The sequence below is a fragment of the Indicator indicator genome, chromosome Z (assembly GCF_027791375.1).
Source record: "Indicator indicator isolate 239-I01 chromosome Z, UM_Iind_1.1, whole genome shotgun sequence".
NCBI lineage: Eukaryota > Metazoa > Chordata > Aves > Piciformes > Indicatoridae > Indicator > Indicator indicator.
The window spans coordinates 12,028,698-12,053,115 of NC_072053.1; the positions used below are offsets into that span (position 1 = coordinate 12,028,698).

Consider the following 24,418-nt stretch of genomic DNA (forward strand, 5'->3'; position numbering starts at 1 on the left):
GCTCACCTGCCCCAGCTCATCTTCCCTGGCTTCTCCTATGATCATGCGCCCCAAGCTCCTGTCCATGTTGGCAACCATCTGCTAAGACTTCAACATGACCCAGAAATTACAACTGGCAGCATGGTTTAAATATAGGCTTCTCAGGGCTGAGCAAAGGAGATAAGGTCTTCCCTTAAGATGATGGCTGTGCTCTTCCTGACATAGCCCCATATGCAGTTTGCACTGAACACTAAAATTCGCTGTTGTCTTGAATTCAGCCTGAATATGAATGCTACTGCTATAACCTTTGTGTCTTCTTCAATTGCCCACTACTTATATGTGCAGAGTTTGTTCCACCCCAGATGCAAAATTTTGTGTTTCTCCTTGCTGAACTTCATGGGTTTTCTGCTTAGCCAGTCCTCAAGTTTCTCAGTGTCCATCTGGGTTGGAATTCTGCCATTCATCATGTCAGTCCCTCCCCCAAAGTAATGTGATGTGGAAATCTGCTGCTGATGCACCCTGTCAGTGTTTAGCGTGTTGATGATGAAGTTCAGTGCCTCAGACCCACGAGCTATTGCACTCACTGCCAGTTCAGGATTGTGCAGCCACAGTACCTTCATCCCTTCATTTGTCAGATTTGCTGCAGTTCCTAAATGTGCCTGACAGTTTCCTGGAATTAACAACAACAAAACAAAAAAGAGACCCAAGTAGGTGAAAGGCACATTGATTCAGCAATTTATGTTCTTTTCTTCCTTGTCTCCTGCTAATTGCTTGTGAGGGAAATGTCACAACGTGAGGCCATCATAAGCTTCTTCCTGCCAGGAATGTTTTCCTAAGAACCAGTTGGTTCTGTACTTTTTTGAGACCTTGTATTAATTGGGTGCCTGCTCCTTGGAAGGAAATGGACTTCAGCTTGCTTTGTTCCTCACCTTAGCACAGTTTATAAAAGGTACTGCCAGATGAACTGCACGAGTCCCTGAAGCTTTTTCTTCTTTCTTAAATAATTCCTACGGAACTACTGTTAATCAGCCCCGAATGAACACAGGTAATTGTCATGTGAACACCAAATGTTGCTTTGTCTTTTCTCTTTATGACTCTTTTTCCCCTTTTTTTTTTTTTTAATTCATTCGTTTATTTGTTTTCTGTTTGATTTTGTTTGGGGTTTTTTTGTTTGGTTGCTTTTTTTTCCCCCAGCCCTTTTGTACAAAGACTTGTGATTTCTTCCTATTTTCTGTATTCAAATAATTATCCCAAAGAAAGTGGTAGCTTCCTCAAATAGTTTTCAACTTCATCTGTGCATTGTGTTTTGAATGGAGCTGTGGGAAATACTGTTGGCATGGCCCAAAGTGGATTTACCATGCTTTTGTGTAAGAAATGGCTTGGCAAGTGGTTAGACTTTTCAAAGCAGGGCTACCTAATCAACAGCAGCAAATTCTGAGTTGCTTTGTAAGACAGATTTGGGTTTGAGGATCTCATTCTCATTTTCTAAAATTTAAGGTCTTTGGTTTCTGTCACAGCATGTAGAATTAAATTTCCTTCAAAAAATCTGCCTTTTTTTTTTATTATTATGGCATCAAAACCAAAAACAATCTTTTTGGTCAAATTAGTAATAGTGCCAGGTAAAAATGTTGTAATACTTTCAGCTAACATGTTCGTAAGGTCACTGAAAATGATGGTTTGGCCTTGGACTCTCCAAAAATCAGGAAAATCAACAGCATGGCAGTTTTCTCTGGCAAAATATGGACAGTAATGAGCACATGAAATTCAAAATCAGTTAATAAAGCCCATCTTAGAAGCTGGTTTTTATTTTCCTAAGAAGGTGTGGGTGTTGGTTGGGTAAACTCTTATATGAGAAACTGTAACACTTTTTTGTCATTAAACTCAGCATGTACAATATTTTGAGAAACAGGAGTACAGAGGAAGACCTATAGAAGGGGAAAGTGGGCTATAAGATACTGTAGAGTTTTCATTGATAATTCATGTTTTGCTTTCAAATCCCTGTGCCATACACTGAAATTCATTTTTTGTGCCCAAGGAAACCTGGGCATCATTGCAGCCTCTTCCAGCCTGGCTGTTACTCCACTCTCATCAGACCCTTTTGCAGTACCATGTCAAAATCTGGAGTCCTCAACACAGAAAAGACATGGACCTGCTGGAGTAGGTCTGGAGGAGGCCACAAAAATGATCAGAGGGCTGGAACACTTTACCTGTGAGGACAAGCTGTGTTGTTCAGTCTGGAGAAGAGAAGGCTCTGGAGAGATTTTATTGTGGCTTTTCAATTGTTAAATCAGGCTTGTAAGAAAGTTGAGGACAGACGTTTTTAGCAGGGCCTGTTGTGACAGGACAAGGGGTGATGGTTTTAAACTAAAAGAGGGGAGATTTAGATTGGATAGAAGCATTAAATTGTTTACAATGAGGGTGGTGAAACACTGGCACATTCCAGGTCAGGTTGGATGGGGCACTGAGCAACCTGATCAATTTGAAGATAACCCTGTCCATGGCAGTGAGGTTGGACTAGATGACTTTTAAAGGTCCTTTCCAACCCAATTCATTTTATGATTCAGTTGGAGGCAGGTTGTCAGCCCTACATGGCAGGCCAATTCATGACAACGCACCTTGCCCTTTCCTTCCAGGAGCAGGCACTGATGCCAATGTGTTCTTGATCCTGTTTGGGGAGAATGGAGATAGTGGGACCCTGGCTCTGAAGGAGTCTAACAAGTCGAACAAGTTTGAGAGGAACCAGATGGATGAATTCAACTTCTCGGACATGTTGAGCCTGGGAGATCTCTGCAAAGTGAGGATCTGGCATGACAACAAAGGTCAGAGCAGTAACTTGGGAGGGTGGGATGGGCTGGGACAATATTTTCACCCAAAGAAACACATCCTCCTTAATGGACATGGTGCACTGTTTCCAGCTGTGCTGCAGGCTGAGTAATCTCAAGGATTTTACCTGGATCCTGTGTCCCATCTTGCCTGTCTCAACATACCCCCTTCATGCAGGACACTGTCCCACTGCCTGCTGTTGTACTGTCTGCTCTAATGGATCCCCAGCTTCAATATGTGCTTACAATCGGTGCTGCAGCAGAGCGCTCCTCCAAAGCAAAGCTATCAAGCCTGGTGGTACTGAAAGGTTGAAAGGCTGCTATAAGGTCTCCCTGGAGCCTTCTCTTCTCCAGGCTGAACACCACCAACTGTTTCAGCCTGTCTTTGTCGGAGTGGTGCTCCAAGCCTTTGTTCACTCTTGTGGTTCTCCTCTGGACCTGCTCCAGCAGGACCATGTCTTTCTTTTGTTGAGGGTCCCAGGGCTGGACACAGTACTCCAGGTGGAGCACTTGGCCTTGTTCAACTTAACAGAGCTGGCTCGGGCCCACCTCTCAGTCCTGTCCAAGTCTCTCTGTAAGGCATCCCTTCCCTCCAGTCATGTCAACTGGACCATGCAGTTTGGTGTTATCCTCAAACTTGCTGAGGGTGCACTCAGTTTCACTGACCATATTGCTGACACTGAGCCATTGACAGCTACTCTGGCTGTTACCATCCAGTCAATTCCTTATCCATCAAATCCATAGCTCTCCAACTTAGAGAGAAGGATGCTTTGAGAAGCCATGTCAAAGGCCCTGCAGAAGTCCAGATAGATGACATCCTTTGGTCTTCTCCTGATCATTGATAGAGTCACTCCATTGTTGAAAGACACTAGGTTTGTCAGACAGGACCTGCTGTTAGTAAATTCATGCTGGCTTTCTTGAGTCACCTCCTTGTCCTCTATGTGCATCAGCATACCTTCTAGGAGGACCTGTCCTGTGATCTTCCCAGGCACAGAGGTGAGGCTGACAGGTTGGTAGTTCCTGGGGTCATCCTTTCTACCCTTTATAAAATGGGAGTAATGTTTCCCTTCTTCCAGTTGCCAAGGACTTCACCTGACTACCCGGACTTTCCAAATATGATGGAGAGTGGTTTGGCAACTATGTCAGCCAATTCCCATGAGATTCTGGGATGCATCTCATCAGGTTCCATTGACCTGTGTATGTTTGGGTTCCTCAGGTGGTCAGAAACCTTTTTGTTGCTTACAGTGGGAGGGATTTTGTCCCCTGGTCCCTCTCTTGTGGTCCTTCAACTCAGGAACTGTAAGGAGTTAGGTTGACAGTGAAGACCAAGGCAAAAATGTTGTTGAGAACCTTAGCCTTCTCCTCTTCTATTCTTACCAGCTGTCTTGGTGTGGAAGTTGGGAAAGAGAAGCAGTTCTTTTGAACATTCCCATGAGTGAAATTAAGACACAAACAAGGTCATATATCAAGACAAGACTATTTATTAAAGAGAGAGAGAATGGAGCAAACAAAACAGAGAAAAACAAAAAGGGAGAGAGAAGGAGAGAGAAGATGGGAAAAGAGAGAGCAGGAGTGATAACTACCACCCCATGGTCCTTCTCTGGTGGTGTGGGAGAGATGTCCTGAGCTGCTGCCTCCAGCCTGAGATGTCCCTGGTGACGTTTGTTCCCCGCTCCCACCCCCTGCCCAGTAAGTTGGCATAGCCCAGGGCTTTTATTATGTTCCTGGTTCATTCATTGTAGCTCCTCCTGGCCCACACCCTTGTCACATTCCAGGGGGTCTTTCCTGCAGGGGTTGGTGCTGGGCAGCCCTCACCCTTCTTTGCAGTTCACTGCCCACCATACCCCCTGGGCACTTGCTGTCTTGGTGGGCAGAGATGACACACCAGGCAGGCCATATCTTTGTTGAGACGATTCTCAGTTCTTAATGTAAACATGGTCACCAGGTGATTTACATGTTCAAGAGAGGATTCCCTTACCAGCTCACCATTCTCACTCATCAGGTAGGGTATGTTTTCTTAAGTTTCCTTTTCTGGCTGACACACCTGTAGAAGCCCTTCTTCTTGTTCTTCACATCCCTTGCCATGTTCAGGTCCAGTTGTGCCCTGGCCTTCCTGACTTCATCCCTACACACCTGGCCACCATCCCTATATTCTTCTCAGGTTATTTGTCCCTGCTTCAACCGCCTGTGCAGTTCCTTCTTGCCTCTTAGTTTGACCAGCAGGTCTTGGTTCAAGCCATGTCAGTCTCCTCTAATCCTTCCCCAATTTCTTACACCTGTGGATTGAGACCTCTTTGGCTTTATGGAAAAATGTCCAGCTCTACTCCGCTCCCTGGGGTTCCATTGACTAACTCTTTGAAGAAATGAAAGTTTGCTTTCCTAAAATTCAGAGTCCTGACTATACTCCTTGTCTGACAAATCACATGAGGTAATGCAGCCTGGCGTAACAGTGATCTTTGGAAGATAGAAATGAAGATCTGTGTCTGTTTTTATTAGTATCATTACATCAGATGGTGAGTGTACCGTGCTCTGCTTCAAGTGATTCTGGCATTTCCTTGCTGCTGGACACCCTAACTTGTTTCACAAACAGCAGAGCAACACTGAGCAACACTGTCATAGCTATTGTTATTCAGGCATCAAGCAGCCTCTTGTAACAAATGTATCACTTGGTCTGCTGTGATGACATCTCATCCCATCTCATCTTCAAGAGATGGTCTTGCATTAACAATGACTTGCTCACTAATGGCAGGCCCTTGCCATAGCTGCAAACTGAAGCTTGATGTATCCCATAGGCTCACCTGGGTCAGTATTAACAAGATGGTTTGGTTTGAGGAGCAGCAGTTACTGAAGTCCTGGGACAAAAGGCAGCTGGACTACCCAGTGTGGCTGTACTGAGGCAGCTGTTTTATGGCTGTCAGTATGGAAATATCCTGGCCATCACTTCCATGACTTCTCCAAGTTGTGGCTGATGGGGAAAGCTACTTCTCATGCAATATTAATAAAAGATGCTACCTCTGGATCAGACTCTTCCACTGGAAGCTGGCCTCCTTATTTTAATTAAAGGGAAAAAAGAAAAAAAAAGGTTAAGTACGTTAAATACAACCTTCCACCTAACATGGCTGTTTACACACAGCTACTGCAAGTTTTAGGCTTGTATTTATCTCTCCCACAACACGGGAGAGTTTAGTTGATTAACATCATGGTCTAGAACCATTGCTGGATACAGTAAGGGAGCTAGCTGTTTTTTACCTCATTTTAGTTGCCAAAACACTTACTCTTTGAATACACATTTTAGAAGCAGAAATGGAGAGGCTGTCAAAATACGCACTAGAGCTTTAGCTCAGCAAACATATCTGTGCAGTTACAAGAGTGGTTCAGATGACCTTCTGAGAGCAGCAAGAAAACAACATAGACTTGTAGACTCATTTTGAAGTGTATTGCCAGCTAAAATGTCTACAAAAATCTCATTTTCCTCAAGAGGCATTGTGGCTCCCTGGTGACTGGTCATGATAACAGAGTGAACTATACTCACCAGATGGGAGCTGATCCTCAGGGCTCAGGCACGTGACAGGGTGGGATGTAGGAAGAAGAGAACTGGATCAAACTGATGATCTGTAGAGCACAGCAGGTCTTTCCAACAGCAGCATCTGGGTGCTCAAGGATGAGGAGAAACTGAGTGAGCATGTGTAATCCTTCCCTAGCTGTCTTCATCTTCTTATGTGTAGTTCAGGACACCTCCTGAACTGGATATAATTTCAGTGAATTTTCTAATTCAAGTCCTTGTCCAGACTCTCCAGGAGATAACACCCATGGCATTCCTTGGCAATAAGTCCCATGGCCCTGCCTCCCTGCTGTGTGACAAGCAAATCCTATCAGTCTAGGTGGTTTTACTGCCACCTTCTTGCACAAGTGATCATGGATCTTCTCTGTGCCACTGATGATGCTGTTGATATTGGTTGAGGAGTTCCCACATTGGAGCTGAGCTATGGTAATTGCTACCTGCATGCTCTTGATTGATTGCAAAGGCAAGAAGCAGAAGTCAGCCTTAGGCCAAGCAGTAAATGGGCCCTGTTAGTTTACATTTGCTGTGGGCTAAGCATGTACCCACGTAGCCACCACAAAATAGTAAACCATGTGTGCAGAGCCTGAAAAAGATACTTTACAATTATGAATAAAAATACATATTGAAACCTTACATTCTCTTTCCTTATTTCCTTCATATCCGTGGTTTCCATTTATGAGTAATAGAATTTAGCTAGCTGCAGGGTTAAGCCTTTACAAACAACATGCTCAGGTTTTGTTCAGCAAAAATGACCTTGGTTTTCCCCCAAGAAAGGACAACTGTAGCTTAATTCATAACATATGTTGTATTCATTGTTCTTGCATTAGTCATGTGAAAAGCATATCCTATCTAAAACTTCACACAATGCAGCGTGACAGTTTGTTGGGTGGGTAGAGTATTTATTACTGCTGAGATCCCAGGCTGTAGCTATCCTTTGCATATATGCCTGCTCTCTATATATAATTTATATAAATTGGCTGTGTTGTTGGTTAGAAATCCCTGGCTCTATTTTATGTAAAAGAGTAGTGAGGTCAGGGGTTGAGGAGTGTATTGTTTTTATCATAAGCTTGGGGGACTTTGGGTATTAAATAACTATGTGCTTGTATTTACCATTACTTTGAGGCATCAGATGTGGATCATGCTTTCCTTAGGGGTTTTTTGTTTTGTTTTCGTGTTTTGGACTAAACAATTTCTCTGCAAATAGTCTGTGGAAGACTCAACCTCACAGTAGCCTAACCCATTACTCCTCACACACTGAATACTTGGAACATAGTTGATGTTCTTTTCCTTATTTTCTAATAATCAGCCCTAATCAGCCCTTTTGGACACATGTTAAGTGTCTGGCACCTATGGGCTAGTCAAGGGAGCTATAGCCATCACAGAACTTCTTTTTCTTTCAGACTTCACCTGGTCCCTCCATTTCAGGTAAAATATATTTAAATGGGTTGGCCAAGGTGGCTACTTTGACATGAAGTGCAGTTCAGCATCCATCCCCATCAGTGAAATTTTGATGTAGTGGCTTTACTCTCAGCTCACATCCCATTTTTGTTTATCCTTTTGCTGAAACGTGACAGAGCAGGGTGTTCAGAGTTAGAGACAGTAATTGCAACAGCAAAGACTGTCAGAAGGTCTTTAAATTGCAAGCACTGTGTTTGCCTCTTCTGGAAAAGCATGCCAGTTTTATGGTCCCACTTTAATGCTTTTAAATGCCATTTTCCCTACAAAAACTGCTGAGTAGCATCTGTGTATGAGATAGAAAGGAGGAGCAAAGTTCCCACCTAATTCCTTTGACTTCACTAAAATTGATTAGTGATGAAGTCAGTGCTCATTGGAAGGGGGGCAATTTGGAGACTTCACAACTGCAATTTCAAGGAACTTGTTCCTGATTTTTGTTAGATGTTTAGAGCTCACCAGTGAGAGTCTGGTAACAATGAATTGCTGTGAATGCAATTTAGTTTTAAGTTTTGCTGCATTTTATTGCCTTACCCCTGTTTACTTTGAGATACTGATGTTCAGCCTAATATATTTGGACTCCCTGAGCAAACTTAATCATTTCCAGACTCCTCATCTCCTGATCTCAGATAGGCACTGTGTATTTTCTCATATCTCAGTTCATTTACTTCTATATTTATGCAAGATCAGTATCTGCAGGTCTTTAGAAATGCTGGCTTTCTAAATATAGGCTTCAATTTTTTCTCTGGTTTAAGGCGTAAATCACCATTCTGGAAGAATGACTTGAAGTTTCTCAGTATCTCAGTAATGGAATTTTTTACCTAGGAAAATCTTTTCTTTCCTTTTTTGCCTTTTCCTCCTTACAACAGGGCGATATGGGAAATCTGGATTTAGCTCCCTCATCTGCCTGAGTAGATTTGAACTCAGATGATAAGAAGTCTTTGTAAAGTCATTAATTTCAGATTCTTGATTATCTCAGTTGCCATCAGCCAAGGGGAGCCAGGAAGAGTCTAATTATGGATAAAGCAGACTACATTATTATAGCAGCAAAGACAGAAGTAAATAACAAGGTTATGCAGCCCAACTTCTCTGCCTCAACAGGGCCCTTCTTTCAATTATGCCAGCTGCCATGACATTGTCTAATTGAGTTTTAAATAGCCTAAATGCCCCAGCAACTCCTTTTGGTAGCTCTTCCAGAGGAAGAAATATACCCATTTCTTGCTCTGGGTCCACCTCAAAAGTGTTAGTATTGCCTTGTTTTTCTTTCTCTTTCTCTGAAGGAACTACAATATCTTGGATCAGATCTTAAATTGTGTAGGTCTTAAACTCAGAGCACATGGCTTTCCAGAGTTCCTGCAATTCACAGATATGATTCCAAGCCTTTGGGCACTTGTAGGATGTAAATTACTGAAAGAAACCTAAAGGTCTGCTTTTTTTTTTAGCCCTTTATAAGGATTTGCTCAGCTACCAGGCTCAAGAAAGGCTTTTCTAAGCTCTCTTCTCAGAGCTTAACTGTTGCCTTATAAACTCTGTCGATCCATTGATTTGATTTAAATAAAAAGAGAAAGAGAAATAAATGTATAAAAGCGCTCACATAGAGAGGAGTCCATCGTCACCCCTCTTTTGCTGATGGCTCAGTATAAAGGAAGACAATGTGGACTCCTGCATCTTTCTGGAAGGATCAAAGTCAAAGTCTTAGACAAGGCACAAACGGGCATGCAAGCTGCAGACCTGTGTGGCATATTGGCAAGTGCCATAGCTGCTTAGTCCTTCACATTACCCAAATCTGGCCCCTTGGAAGACCTCCACACAAACACACAGACCCCTCCTCACATATCACATATCTTCTTTTCTCTTCAATGGTAATTTTTTTCCTCACACTCAGCTGTTCTGTCACAAAGATGTGTGACATCACAGCACAAGCAGAAGACGCAGCCTAGATCTCACAGTCCAGAATTGCCATAAAGTAGAAACAAAACAAAACAAAATCACAGATATAAGCCAACAAAATGGCAGACCTGGAAAGAAGATGAAGACTTCAGTGTTAAACCTGCACAGTCATTCATTTCTTCTCAATCTCCTTCAACTGCAGAGCTCTTCATTTCAGAGTGGAAAGAGCCCAAAAGGTCAGATACAGCTGTGGAATTATTAGTCCAGTTAAAGATTCTCTTCTCTGCAAGCCTTCTTTGCTCCTCTTGGGACAAATTTTCCTTCACCTTTGCTAAAGGTTTTTTGCATCCAGTATGCTTCAATAAAACACAAAATGTGCTTAAATCATAAGAATATAATCTGAGAAACTGCTATATATTCTTCCTGAGCTGTTAACTCCTTTTTCTTTTCCCATAGAAATAGTTTATCTGTAAGATGGGGGTGGATTTTTCTCTGAAAGTAATTTATGAGCAGTTTTGATGTAAGTCAAATCCTGGACTGAACAAGTCGAATAGACTACAGAGGAGGGGGGAAAAAGGAACCTATTTTCTAAAACTGTCCCAAGTGCTAATCTCTTGCTTTGTCAAAGGCTTTGAGAGGTTTTGCATTCCCTGTCTTCTTTGATGAGAAATGTTGTGGTGGGAACTAACATTATCCTAAAGGAGAAATATACAAAATGGATCTATTTTTATTCTGCCACTGGCTTGCTGAATGACCTTGTGTAAATCACATCCCTGTACTTCATTTTCAATTATGTAAATTGGGGATAAAAATTATTCACCTTCTTAAAGTGTTTTGAGATGTACTGATGCAAAGCTAGATGCGATGATTTTAATGCCTCACAATTAACACTCCATTCCTGGCAATCTAACAGTGCTATCAAAACTCCCACCATCATCATAGAATCATAGATTGTATTAGGTTGGAAGTCAAAAGCCATCTTGGCCAACACCACTGCAGTGATTAGGTACATGTTTAACTAGATCAGGCTGCTCAGGGCCCCATCAAGTTTGACCTTGAATGTGTCCAGGGATGGGGCTTTCACCACCTCTCTAGGCAACCTGATCCAATACTTCACTACACTCATTGTAAAGAACTTCCTCCTGATGTCTAACCTAAATCTACTCTGCTTCAGTTTAAACCATTACCCCTCGTACTATCACTACAAGCTCTTCTTAATTGTCCTTCCCCAGCCTTCCTGTAGGCCCCTCTTCAGATACTGAAATGCAGTTTTAAGGGCTTCCTGGGAACCTTCCGTTCTCCAGGCTGAGCAGTCGCAGCTCTCTCAGCCTGTCCTCATAGGAGAGGTAGTCCAGCCCTCTGATCACTTTTGTGGCCCTCCTCTGAACCCACCCAGGTCCACGTCTTGTGTTGACGACCCAAGAGCTTGACACAGGTGGAATTTCACCAGCACAGAATAGAATGGACAGATGTGACTAGCCTTCTGGGTGCAAGTGCACACTGCCAGCTTATGTCCAGCTTCTCATCCACCAGTACCCCCAAGTCCTTTTCTGCAGGACTGTTCTTGATCTCATCCCCTAGCCTACATTGGTAGAGAAGATTGCTGCAACCCAAGTGCCGGGCCTTACACTTTGCCTTATTAAACCTCACGAGGTTACCTGAGTCCCACTTTGCCAGCCTGTCTAGGTCCCTGTGGATATCAGCTGCACCAGTCAGCTCAGTGAAATCTGCAGGCTTGCTGAGGGCCAACTCAATCTTGCTGTCTGTACCATTGATGAAGATATTGAACAACACCGGCCCAAATACAGACCCCTGAAGGACAGCACTTGTCACCCATCTCCATCCAGACATCAAGCCATTGACCACTACCCTTTGGATGTGACCATCCAACCAATTTCTTACCCACCAAACAGTCCACCTGTTGAATACATATCTGTCCAGTTTAGAGAAATGGACCGTGTCAAAAGCTTTACAGAAGTCTAGGTAGATGACATCCATTGGTCTTCCCTTGTCCGCTGATTACTCTGGTGGGAGTTGTCCTTGGTAAAGCCATGCTGGCTGTCTCAAATCACCTCTCTGTCCTCTTTGTGCTTCAGCATACCTTCTAGGAGGATCTGTTCCATGATTTCCCAAGCACAGAGGTGAGGCTGACAAGTCAATAACTTGCAGAGTCCTCTTTTTTACCTTTTTTTCAAAATGGACACAACCTTTCCCTTCTTCCAGTCACCAGGGACTTCACTTGACTGCCATGACATTTCAAATATTGCAGAGAGTGATTTGACAACTACATTAGTCAATTCCCTCTGTACTCTGGGATGCATCTCCCCAGGTGCCATAGATTTATGTATCTTCAGGTTCCTCAGGTGGTCCCAAACCTGATCTTCCCTTCAAGTGGGAAGGGAACCTTGTTGTCCCTTGATCTGTCAACTCGGCAGGTGTGAGGAGTAAGGTTGCCAGTGAAGACCAAGACAAAAAAAGGTTATTAACCCAGCCTTCTTCTTGTCTGCTACAGATAAACAAGAGATAGAGAGGGAAATAATGAATATGGCTGTAAATAGTGAAGAAAGTTTAACTTTCATGGAGACGTGTGAATCCAAGCATGGATGTGGTTTTTCCAGCAATGACTGAATCCTACCAGCTGTCCCTTCACAACTTATATTTAATGTTCACTAAAGCAAGGTCAGGAATCAGGTGCCTGCTGAATGATGAACTCGCCAGACTCAGTTCATTCTCTTTTTTCCCAACCCTCCCATGTTTCTGCATGTGTCAGAATAGCTTCATATTTTAGGGGTGAACACACGCAAGGGGAAAGTGGTGGCTGTTTCCAAGAGATGCAAAGGAAACTTCTTGTACTGGAAACTGAAGTTATAGTTAAATGAAGAGGTAATGTTGTTGTCTGTGTTACATCTACTGCTTCTAAAATCAGACTCAATTGCACTAATCACCGCAGAAATGCGTGACAAGGAGCCTACAGTCCAACCTGTCTGTCCAAAGTCAGGAAAGCATCACCTGAGAAAAAGGCAAGATGGTTCTGTGAAGACTTTGCACATGTACACAAAGGGTCCTTGCAGGGCATCACCTGTTTGTCAGCTTGGATTCATTTAGAAAGAAGGATAAATGGGACAAATAACAGCTCTCCTGCATAAGGGAAAGAGAATGCATTTCCCTGTGTGACACTAAATTATACAACTGCCAGCATCAAGCAGGCAAAGTGATTCCATTTGCCCCAGAGCTCTTCTCCTCCTCTAATTACATTTGAAATGTTTTGCATGCTACTGAAAATGTCACTTCCAACTGCAGACCATTAAGGTGCCTGCATGGCACAGACGTGTTTTATTAGGGCAGGTTTGCTGTTGGGGATTTTGGTGGCAGCTGAGCAGGTCTGGAGTGAAGTACCTTTTGTTACAAATGTTGAAGACTCATTATGGTTATAGAAGACCTCGTACAAAGGCACAGTGGAGGCCAAACTATTTTAAATACCAAGACCTGCATAATCAAGCAGGAATGGCTCAGACGTGCTATTTCTTTCTTTCTGCCCCAAAACAGTAATGGAGTGTCAATGCAGAAAATCACACAATGCTCTCTGAGACATTTGTGCAGTTGGGTTTTTTCCTGAGCCCTTGTTCTCCTCATACTGTTGGTTGAGGTGCCAACAGGATATAAACACTTCTGCTCTGTCTTTTCTGCAAGCATCAGAAGTTGAGTGGTAGAGCAGCTGTGGCTTTCATAGTGGATCAGGATCCACCATTAAACAGTGTTCAAGGAAAAGCCTGGTGAGCCGTTGCTGCAGAGTTCCTCCCGTTTCTCCTGCATGGCCAAACTCTGTGACCCGTGCACAGGACCTAGAAAAGTTCTTCCACCCTGCTACAACCACATCCCTTCTCTGTCTCCTCTTCCTCATTATTTGACTGAGGCCTACTACGCAAACCATCTTGTGCTGAGGATTTGGTGTCTTTGGTGTTACATACATATGGGATGTCATTTCCTTTCCTTTTGTTTCTTAGGTACTGTAACATCCCTGAGCCCACTGCTTTGCCAAAAACAAACAGGAACTAGAGTTTCATCACCTGAAAATTGGTTCTGCAAACATGGTTTCTGTCCTTCCAGTGATGTTTTGCCCGGCACACAACTCAGTGGAGGGGAAGTCTTGCATTTAGACTCTGGGCATTACTAAACTTTGCTTTTTTTTCCAGATCAATGCAAAGATAACAATACCTTGTCTGGTTAAACAAAATATTTCCTTCAGCCCTGAACCAGTCCTTCCATTTCAAATGCATGTTAGCTTTTAAATGGGGTTTAATAGTGTGGCAATGAAACCTTTGATGGGGCATCTTTTTGGCAGGGTAGGAAAATGTGTTGTTCTAGTCACAACCAGTAAAGCATTCCCCTGGTGTGAATTATTTCTCTTGAGAAATTAAAAGCAACACAGGATACTTCTACAGCTTCCAGGGCACTTAATCTAATTTAAGTTGCTAACCATCAGGAAGGAAAATGGGATAAATGAAAGAATAGTTCTGGTGAGAGGGAAGAGAAATATTTTTTTTTTCAAAGCAGACAGGAGGATGCTTTGAGGCAGTAGCACCATTTTTCTAGCAGCGACTAGCCAGTTCCTTCATTTGAGGTACCCTTGTGCTGTAAGAGACACCCTGCTGGGATTCGCATTTCAGTGTCGATCCCCTGACAGAGCCCAGAGCTTGCTCTTTAAATCGCCCAGAGTCAATAAATACATCTTTTACAGGGATCACCAGGAAAAGCTGCACTTTGTGCTTGCTTTGCCCTCAGCTCCATGTCCTAGAAAGTCAGCTTTGGTCCACCTCTCCCTGCAATATAAAAGTAGTTTTCTTTCTTGCATCTCTCCTGGTGAGCAGCTGCTGGGACCAGCTTGGAGAAGGAGGATGGTATGTGCATGTCATTCACTTTTCTGATACAGCTTCTTAGCACTGATCCTATCTTAATCTCATTGTTCACTGCTGGCAACAGGACTAAGACCACCTATTTATTCTATCCCAGCCTGCAGTCATTGATCCTTCTTGCTGGAGAAGGATAGGATGTTTTCTTTCTTTCGTTCTGCACTGTTTCAACTAAAATTTTGATGGAAAAGAGAGCAGCCTCCTGAATGTGCTGCAGAGATGTTCACTGAACTTAAATGGGAATTAGCCTGCCTAAAAGATTAACAACTGGCACTATCAACATGTGTAGAGGAAAATTCCAAAGAGCCCCAAAGAGCAAGCTGCTTCAGTTAGAGCATGGTGGCAACCCTGAGGAACGTGATGAAGTCTGACAAGGAGGTAATAAACTGGTGAGGATCTCTAAGGGTACTGCATGCCAGTCCATCCCCAAAACCTCATTTAGTGTCTTTGTCCTACTACTGGAGCCTGGAGGAACTGCTGCGTGTTTGGCTGGTGCTTCCAACTCTCCTGCCTGGGCATTGCACCTGTGGTGTTTGCACAGGTCTTGTCACTGACACATGACACTGTCCTCCTAATTCAAGACAGGCAAGGATAGAGTCTAGTGAAGCCCCACAAGGATGACTGATGATTTGGGACATCTGTTACATAAAGAGCAGCTGAGAGGGCTGGGACTGTTCAACTTGGAGAAAACAAGTCTCAGGAGGGCTGTATCTGTGTGTACAAATATTTGATTGGGGGAGCAAGAAGACAGAGACAGATGACAGGACAACAGGCAATGGGTGCAACTGAAATACAGGACATTTCATTTAAATATAACAAAAGAAGCTTTTTTGTCTGCATAGGTAGTTAAAGATTGCTTGTCCACTGGCGGGGGAAAAAAGAAATAAAGAAAAAAATAAAAGGAAGTAGAAAATCAAAAGGCAACTATGACTCCTCAGAAGTTCCCAAGGTAAAAGTCAGGTGATTTGGTGGTCTGGAGCATCCATCATTTTAGTCTGTTCTATGTTCATGGCCACTCACAGCATTAGTGGATTCATCTTGGTTGGTTGGCAAAGTCAGGATAGCACAGGTAATTTACTTGCAGTGTTACCCGTCAGGGTAAAAGGAACAAGCTGTAAATTACCTTCTCACCTTCAAATCTGAATAGGAAGGGTTTGGAAGTAATATAGGCCATCGAGAAAACCCTAGATCCTGTGGCCAGCTGGAATTCCCAAAACATGAAGGGGCCACTACAAAACATGCACACACTGTCATGACTATTGGAGGGGTAGGGGTTAGGTGGAATACGAACTCATATCTTTCTCTTGGCTTTAAGGCTTCATATTTTCCTTAAAATGGAAGGAAACGTAGCAGCGGTTTCTGTGACAGAAGGTGTTCCATTAACTTTTGCCCCCAAAGCCTTTGATTTCCACAAGACTTGAGGTTTCTGTTGTTGGTAAACAATTCTACAGGGCCCTGATACCCTGATGCTTTGTAAGGATTTGTTTTCCCTAAGCCACTATGATGTTTCTTGGGACAGTTCCTGTGTTGGTATGTTGACAGGGTGCACACCAGCCCCAGCCCTGCCTGCCACTGCTGCTGCTACTGGCATTGCAGAAGTCTGATTTCTTAGAAAGTGCTGGCCAAAGACAAACAACGGTCCCTTGCCCAGACAGCTTGACATCTATCCTGTCCCAGACCAGGTTCCAGCATCCTTATATATGATCAAAACCCACAGACTTCCTCAAAAGCATGGGCTGACTCTAGAAGGGGGGTCAGATTATGGTCTTGAACATGTTGGCATTGCTTTTGGTATCAGAACAACATTGTGCTCACTGGTGACATTACCTGAAGCAAAATACCTGAAATTTCTAGCACCAACAGGGTGCTACCAAGGAAAGGTATCAGACCTAAATGTGACATGAAAATATCGAAACCTTTTTTATTTCATTGTTTTGCAAGGTATTGCACCAGGATGGCACTTGGAGTATATTGATGTGACAGATTCTGCCATGGACAAGACTTTTCGCTTCCAGTGTGATCGTTGGCTGGCTAAAAGTGAAGATGATGGGCAGCTCATAAGGGAACTGGCTTGTGCCAATAATGACATCCTGGAACTGAAGGAACGGACTTGTAAGTTTAGAGCTGTCTTGTGGTATTTGCTGAGGGACCTTAAAGGCTGTAGGACCACATTTCCTACAAGCGGCTCCACCAAGGGTTCCCATGCAAAAAGCATTTATATTTGCAGGCTTTAAGGGCTGGATTATTTAAGGTACTCTTTGGTTCAAAAGTGCAATGCTGTGATAAGAAAAGAACAAATCAGGATTTATGAGGAAGAAGAAGATCTCATTCTGGGTTGAAAACTAAGAGGAGCCCATCTGCAGTGGTTCAATTCAACTGTAAGCCATAAGGGCTCATTAGAAATAATGGGCTCACATCTTTGAGGTGGAAAATAAGTTCACTCCTTAAAGCTTTGTGAGTAACATTGCTCCAGCTTCCTTCTTAACATGTTCTGACTATTAGTTCAACTATCCCAGCTAAACGTGATGGCTGAGCTTAGCACTCCATAGTCCCAGGTCTGCTCCAGGTAATTCCACTGAGCCTAAGGTAACAACAGCGGTGTTTAGTGTGGTGAGCAAGTGGGAGAGAGTTATTTAACTGCACTGATGATACACAAAGTGCATCTCAACAAATACTGCCCCATAATGCTCTTCTTCAGTCCTGGGGAGTAAATAATCACATTACTTCAGAGTGATTTCAATCTACCTTTGCAAAAATAGATAGATAGATAGATAGATAGATAGATAGATAGATAGATAGATAGATAGATAGATAGATAGATGGGTCAGCCTTGAGATTGCTGCTTTGGGTACTTACATGCCACCACAGCATCTGAGCACATCGTGTTGTGCACATGGATACTCTCACTGTCCCTGTTAGGAACGGTGGTGTAAAAACTGCAGTATTTAGGCTGCATTATAAAGAGAGTGCTTAGCACAGCAGGCAGCTGGACACAGCTTGTTCAAGAGCAGCTCCATTTACTCTTGATAACTGATTGAGCAGTATTCATATTTTCATGTATTGCATCCCTGTATGAAATTCAAAGCACATAGAAGTCAAAAGTCCCACAGATTTCAGTGTGGTTTCATCCTTATTTAGCAAATGCTTTCTTGTGTGCTTTGACTAATATTAGGAAGACAGTTTTTAAGCACAGTGATCGCCAAATGAAGAGATCTTTCTGGCCATCAGCTCTTCCTTTTCTGGTTAACGTGTGTGTTAATTATGCTTTAAAGCCTATGAGATTGTCACAGTAACAAGCGACAGAGAGGATGCAGAAACAAAGGAAAACATCTGGATTATCTTAGAAGGAAAACTGGGCCGCTCAAAAGAATTCCTTATGGAAAACTCCTCCAAGAAAAGGAGATTTGAAAGGTATGGGACAGGATGGTGGGCTAGAAGAACTCCCTATCATCTGTGTCTTCCACAAACACCACCTCTTCTCCAGGATGGTTTACAGAGTTGGATTTGTGCCATGCTGTTTCTCATCCCCCTTCCAAAAAGCCTAACGGCTTCTCACCTGGAGTCAAAGCAAGGTGTAAATTTAGTTTCTCTCAGACAAACACACAGCAGATCTAAAAATGCTGAGAAAAAAAGCATTTGGTTAAAGGAAATGTAGATGATGTACGTGCATGTGTATGTCCTGTAGTATTAGTACATACAATTGGGCTTCTGGTGAGCCCCTGGGCAAGCTGTTATTTTTGAGCTGGGATGAGCAGAAGGAAGCTGGAGGTGTTTTTATTGCCTTTTACAGCATCTCACTGGCACTGGGAATCAGGAAGTATACAAAAATAGTGGGAGGCTTAATGCTGTCGGAACTGCTCAAATTTGACTTTCCAGACAAATCTGTGAGGTGACGCTGAAAGATCACTGTTGTGTGAGGAAAACCTTGTGCGCAGATGAGCTGTAGGTGCATCTGTGTAACACTGGGCAGATTCCTTTTCCCATGTGGGACCAAAGTGTTCCAGAAGTGTGCTGAGTTTTATGCTTTGTTGAAGGACACAGCATGCCCTTAGGAGACAGGAACCTCTTCAAAGTCATGGACACTGCTGCTGTTGTGTTGCTTTGCAGGGAGGAAAGGGTTTTCTTATGGCTCTGTAAGAGAAGGTTAAATTACAGCTGATGTGGACTCTAGTAAGAATGACTGAGAATTCATGTGAAACATGAAATACTGGGAGGAGCTTCCTCCTGACCTTAAGCTGATAATGTCTACAGTGGAGTTAAAGATCTCACTCTCCAGGAAGGTTGGAATAAAGACCAGCCCAAGGAGATAAACCTAACACAAGATACACAGGAGACATGACAGGAATCCAGCCAAGGGATGGACAGACACCTATTGTTTTTCTAAACTGTTTTCAAGCTGAGATTCAGGAAGGGTGGCTGAACTAGCAAATTTAAAACATCTATTGTGAGTAGATGTGTAACAGATACAGTATCTGTCAGGGATGAATGAATAAGTGCTGGAGGGAAAATTAGTCATTCTTTAGCTTTATCTGTAATGAGGTAAATTGATTTTGTATGTGGAACAGCTTAAGTTTATCCTAGAAAGTCCTAGTGGCAACAATTTAAAGTGTCACCCCTAATCAGAGAAAATTCTAAATTTAAGCATAGAAATTACACTTTGTGTTGAATGATTGTAGGTTGAATCAAATTATTTTAAATGAAGGTTTATGTTCTAGCCACGTGCAAATTACTTAATATCCATATGAGTTGAGTGTGACGAGTCACTGGCAGCCTTCAACACACTAACTGAAACTCCTCCCTGTCTCCTGTAGGGGAGCAACAGACACATTTCAGTTTTCTTCAAAAAACGTTGGTGAAATTGCAGCCATCTGTGTTGGTCACTGTCCAAAAGATGGGAAGAAGTCATCTGCAAAAGCTGATGTCTTCTGGCACGTCCAAGAGATCATTGTAACGGAGATGGAGCTTTGCAACAAGTAAGTGCCTTCTAACCCACAAGGAGCTCCTCTGGGAGGGCATGAAGAAGCTGAGCAGCTCTGCATGTGTCTTCTTGAACCATTTCAGATGTAAGCAATAGCAGAAAGTCTTACCAAATCTTCATCCCTTTCTGAAAGCTAAGCTTGCTGTTTGGTGTGTTGGGTACAGAATGTCCCTGCCTGACTTGCCCATGCAATTTCTGAGTTGTTAGAGCATTTGCATGTGCAGATAGGTTTATAAACAAGACAGCTTGAGTACTTCTTGCAGCTATGACAAACTAACATCTCAACTTGTGAAAAGTATTTTGGCTGAAATTTAAGGGGTTTGTAGGATATTCTGTGTAAACTGGCCCTGTAAAAATTGCTCCTAGAAGAAAAGTAAGAGAAAGCCTGGATCTCTGATTCAGACCAGCTTTGATGAGAGATCTTTCTGGTACTTTCCAAAAGACGCACTAGAAATGTTGCAGTCATGCAGCCCAGCTACTCTGGTTTGAGTATGACTGAAACCTCCCATGGCCAAAAAAAATGAACGTCTGAAGAACCCTGAGCACATCAGGTCTTACATGCTTTGGTCAGAGCCCATCTTTGGAAAGGGTGATGTTCAGAACTCAGGGAGCAGATAGCACAAGGGACTGTGCAGGAACTGGAGATCATGCATTTGCAAAACAAACTGCTCTCCAGAGAGAATATCCAAAGTGTTAACTGTGGATTTCTTTTCTTCTCCATGATATTTCCATTACTGCTAAATATAAGACATTTGTTCCAAATGAGTCAATTGAGTGTATAAGAGGAAATCCTTGAAGGGTTGTGTTGGGTTTTTTTCAAAAGCTAAGAGTCTCTTCTAGCAAATTAATCAGCCAGTAGAAGAGCCACAATAATGATTGCTGAATGAAAACTCAGGCAATAATATATCAAAACATGTTCTTTTCTCCTGGTGGGTAAAAACCTGGAACTCTTGAAGTCCAGCTGTGCAATCAGATCTGTGCATTAAACTCATTGAGAGTGTGCTGAAACTGCTGAAACAGTGTGTTTTAAAGGGCCCAAAGACCTTCTTATAAAGCCTCACTTTATAGGAAGTTGTTTTAAATTAAAGAGGGCAGCCAGGAGATACTGGTGAAGTCTGCAGCCTGTCATCACAGTGAAGCAGAGCTCCAGCCCTGCAAGTACAGCTCCTAACAGAGGGGTATGTTCCGCAAATGATAAACTGTGAAAGATTGCACCATGAAAATAAAGTCTCACTTCGAGTATTCCTAGTCCTAAACATTTTTCTGGAAAGTCTCAGGGCTAGGTCATCCTTTTTGTTCTTGCTCCTCACAAAGACTACCATGATCCATTATAATTCCAGACCATCAGACACTACATAGTTCAGGAAACAAAACTATCATGAGGCAACCCCTCTACCCACTCCCATTCACTTTTTCTGTCTCTGAGCCTGAGATTTCACTCCCAACAGAATTTCTTATTTACAAAGCTTCTTTCCAGAGAAAGGAATACCTTACTTTGGCTGCAGAAAATGTCAAAAATGTTGGAAGTGCTTAAGTACAGTACTGTTGGAACCACAGGAATTCTTCCTTCAGGTGTTTGTTTTACACACATGCACAGAAATCCAGCTACACACTTTCCAGGAAAACCTACTACAGTTTGGCAGAGGGGAGGAGGGGAAAAAGCTCATTTGGAAGTGATCTGCATCATTGGAAATGAAATACATCATTAAAAGTGGAGTGCTCCAGCCCATGGCTGGGTGCCAGGTACACTGCAATTTATGGACCTGCTCTGTGTGCCCTGCACATTATCAGAGACAGCACTGCAGAGCCAGAGGCTTCCAGCATCTGGTACCTATAATTTCTGTGCTCAATGATTTTTTTTTGCCTGTTTAAAGTTGGGCTAGGTAATCTAGATGAGGAAAAGAGGGCTTTAAAACTTCTACTCCTCCCTATCTTTCCCATTCCCTTTTTCTGTGGGTCTGATTGCTTGTCTTGCTTTAGTGGGTCTGTAAACAGACATGCCATTACAGAGGCAAAAGAGGTGACAGATGCCCCATACCAACGCTGGCATATGCAGGGTATCCTTGGCTTTCTGGAGAGATGAAGGACTTGCCAGTTGCAGTTGCAACATTTGGCCATGGCTATCTTTCTAAAAAGAAGCTCTGGTATTAAGATAGATATGAAAAAATACTGAAACAAAATTAATATTGGGCAATTTAGTAGCATGGTCCTGCTTGACTAATAGATCTCTTTCCATGACAAGGTGACCTGCTTAGTGGATGAGGGAAAGGCTGTAGATGTTGTCTACACAAATTTTAGTAAAGCTTAGAATCGTAGAATTTTTAGGGTTGGAAGGGACCTCAAGGATCATCTAGTTCCAACCCCCTTGCCATGGGCAGGGAGACTCTTTCCCACAGCATTCTCCTGGAGAAACTTGGGTTCTAGTGGCTTGAGTGAGCATAGGCTTTACTAGGTAAAAAACTGCTTGGATGGCCAGGCCCAAGGAGTGGTGGTAAACAGAGTTAAGTCTATTTGATGACCAGACACAAGTGGTGTTCCCCAGGGCTCTGTAGCAAGGCCAGTCCTCTTTAATGTCTTTATCAGTGACCTTTACAAGGGTATCGAGGACAGCCCCAATGAGTTTGCAGATGGCACCAAGTTAGATGGCTGTGTCAACCTGCTTGAAGATAGGGAGGATATAGAGGAATCTAGGCAGTCTGGATTGATGGGCCAAGGGCGATGGTAAGAGGTTCAACAAAGCCAAATGCTGGGTCCCTCCCTTGAGTCACAACAACCACATGCAACGCTACAGGCTTGGAAAAGAGTGGCTGGAAAACTGCCCAGCTGAAAGGAGCTTGAGGGTGTTGGCCAGCAGCCAGCTGAACAGGAGCCAGCAGTGTGCCCAGGTAGCCAAAAAGGCCGACAGCATGGTGGCATGCATGAGGAATCATGTGACAAGTAGAATCAGGGACATGATTGTTGCTCTGTACTCAGCACTGGTGTGGCCACACCTCCCATACTTTCTTCAATTTTGGGCTCCTCACTACTAGAGGTAGTGAAGCTTTGTATCAAATCTGGTGAAGGATCTAGAGCACAAGCCCTGTGAGGAACAGCTGAGGGAACTGGAGTTTAACCAGGAGAAAAGGGGGAGACCTTATCACTCTCTACAACTACCTGAAAGGACGTTGTAGTGAGGTGGGGGTTGGCCTCTTCTTTCAAGTAAGAAGCAACAGTACAAGCTGAAAAAGCCTCAGGCTGACCAGGGGAGGTTTCGTTGGATATTAAGAAAAACATCTACACTAGAATAGTTGTCAAGTACTGGAAGAAGCTGCCCAGGGGAGTGGTGGAGTCACCATCCCTGCAGGTATTTAGAAGACGTGTGGATGTGATGCTGAGGAACATGGTTTAATGGTAACCTAGTAGCACTGAGCTAATTGTTGGATCTGATGATTTTAAAGGGTCTCTTCCAACTAGAACGTTTCTATGATTTATGACTCTATGCCCAGGCCATAACCTTTGCCAAATGAAGTGGTCATTCATACCACTAACATGCTGATAATTTTCCTTTGGCAGATACTTTTTCAGATGCAATGTGAAAATCCCTCTGCGTTACAAGAGACGGGACTACAAAGTCTTTGAGTGTGCCAAGGTTATCGAGAGCTTTGCCAGCAAAGCCCGGAGCTTGGTGCCAGTCAAATATGAGACCATAGTGGTCACAGGCTTTGAAAAGGGTGCAGGGACCGATGCCAATGTGTTCATCACCATCTTTGGGTTGAACGGGGATTCGGGAAAGCGGGCGCTGAAGCAGAAGTTCAGGAACCTCTTTGAGCGAGGCAAAACCAACAGGTTTTACCTGGAGACTCTGGACATGGGGGAGCTAAAAAAAGTCCGGATTGAGCATGACAACACCGGCCTGGCACCAGGCTGGCTGGTGGAACGGGTGGAGATCACCAACTCTGCAACTGGTGTGACCACCATATTTCCTTGTGGGAAGTGGCTAGATGAAAAGAGGGGTGATGGGTTAATCTGGAGGGAACTTTTTCCTAGGTACTGAGGAGGGCTTCAGACACTTCTGCATGCACATTTTTCTCATTGCATTATTTTATATGGTGTTTCACTTTTTAAAATGCTGCCTTTTATATCGAGAGATTTTCATTAGCAAGATCATACTTCTGGGGTTAACATTTTGGAAAAACTACACTTTTTTTTTTTTAAGTGCATATTGTGAATGAAATAAATAAATTTCTCGCTTATTTATTATTAAAATCCATGACTGGCAGAGCCATAAACTTTTCTTAAATGGCTCAAATGCCATTTCCTGTTTTCAGTGCTTTGCCCTTCCACAGCTGCGGGCTTGCACCACTGATGGGTTTCTCTTCTAGATGAGTAAAGAGGATAAGATATATTTAAGCAAACTGTGCTTGGAGATCCCAGGTTTTCCCACTTGTGGCAACAGTGAACACTGTCCATGCACGTGCATGCATACCACCAGAAGGCATCTCATCAAAAGTAGTGGACACAGCAGGGCTTTCTGCAGGCAGATTGGGAAGGACTCAAGATGTGGTATCTGTGGGGTGTTTTCCACACATGGACTTTCCTCCTCTCAAGCCAGACCAGCCTGAATTCATCTGGGTCTGCTCAGGGCTGGGATCTGTGATGGAAGCCAGAGCAAAAGACCTAAGAGGTAATCAATTCCACTTCAAGGAAGCTGTGAATAGCTTATTCAAAGCTGCCTCAGGATAATCTTACCATATATGGCCTGAATATCAAGTCTGTTTCAGAGCAGCTGCCATTCATTATAGTTTTTGTCTTTTAATACAAACTGCTGCTCTGATTTTTAATTTGA

At 43.2% G+C, this 24,418-nt stretch overlaps 1 protein-coding gene across 1 annotated transcript in view; it reads left to right on the plus strand.

Moving 5' to 3' along the window:
• The window catches only part of LOXHD1 (lipoxygenase homology PLAT domains 1), a 169,460-nt gene extending 145,834 nt beyond the window's left edge, over positions 1 to 23,626 (plus strand). Inside the window, exons 36-40 of the mRNA XM_054397236.1 lie at positions 2,613 to 2,798; positions 16,557 to 16,727; positions 17,888 to 18,026; positions 19,427 to 19,588; positions 23,146 to 23,626. Coding sequence (XP_054253211.1) covers positions 2,613 to 2,798; positions 16,557 to 16,727; positions 17,888 to 18,026; positions 19,427 to 19,588; positions 23,146 to 23,626 — 1,139 coding nt within the window. The remainder of the gene's footprint in view (positions 1 to 2,612; positions 2,799 to 16,556; positions 16,728 to 17,887; positions 18,027 to 19,426; positions 19,589 to 23,145) is intronic.
• Positions 23,627 to 24,418: the final 792 nt, after the last annotated feature.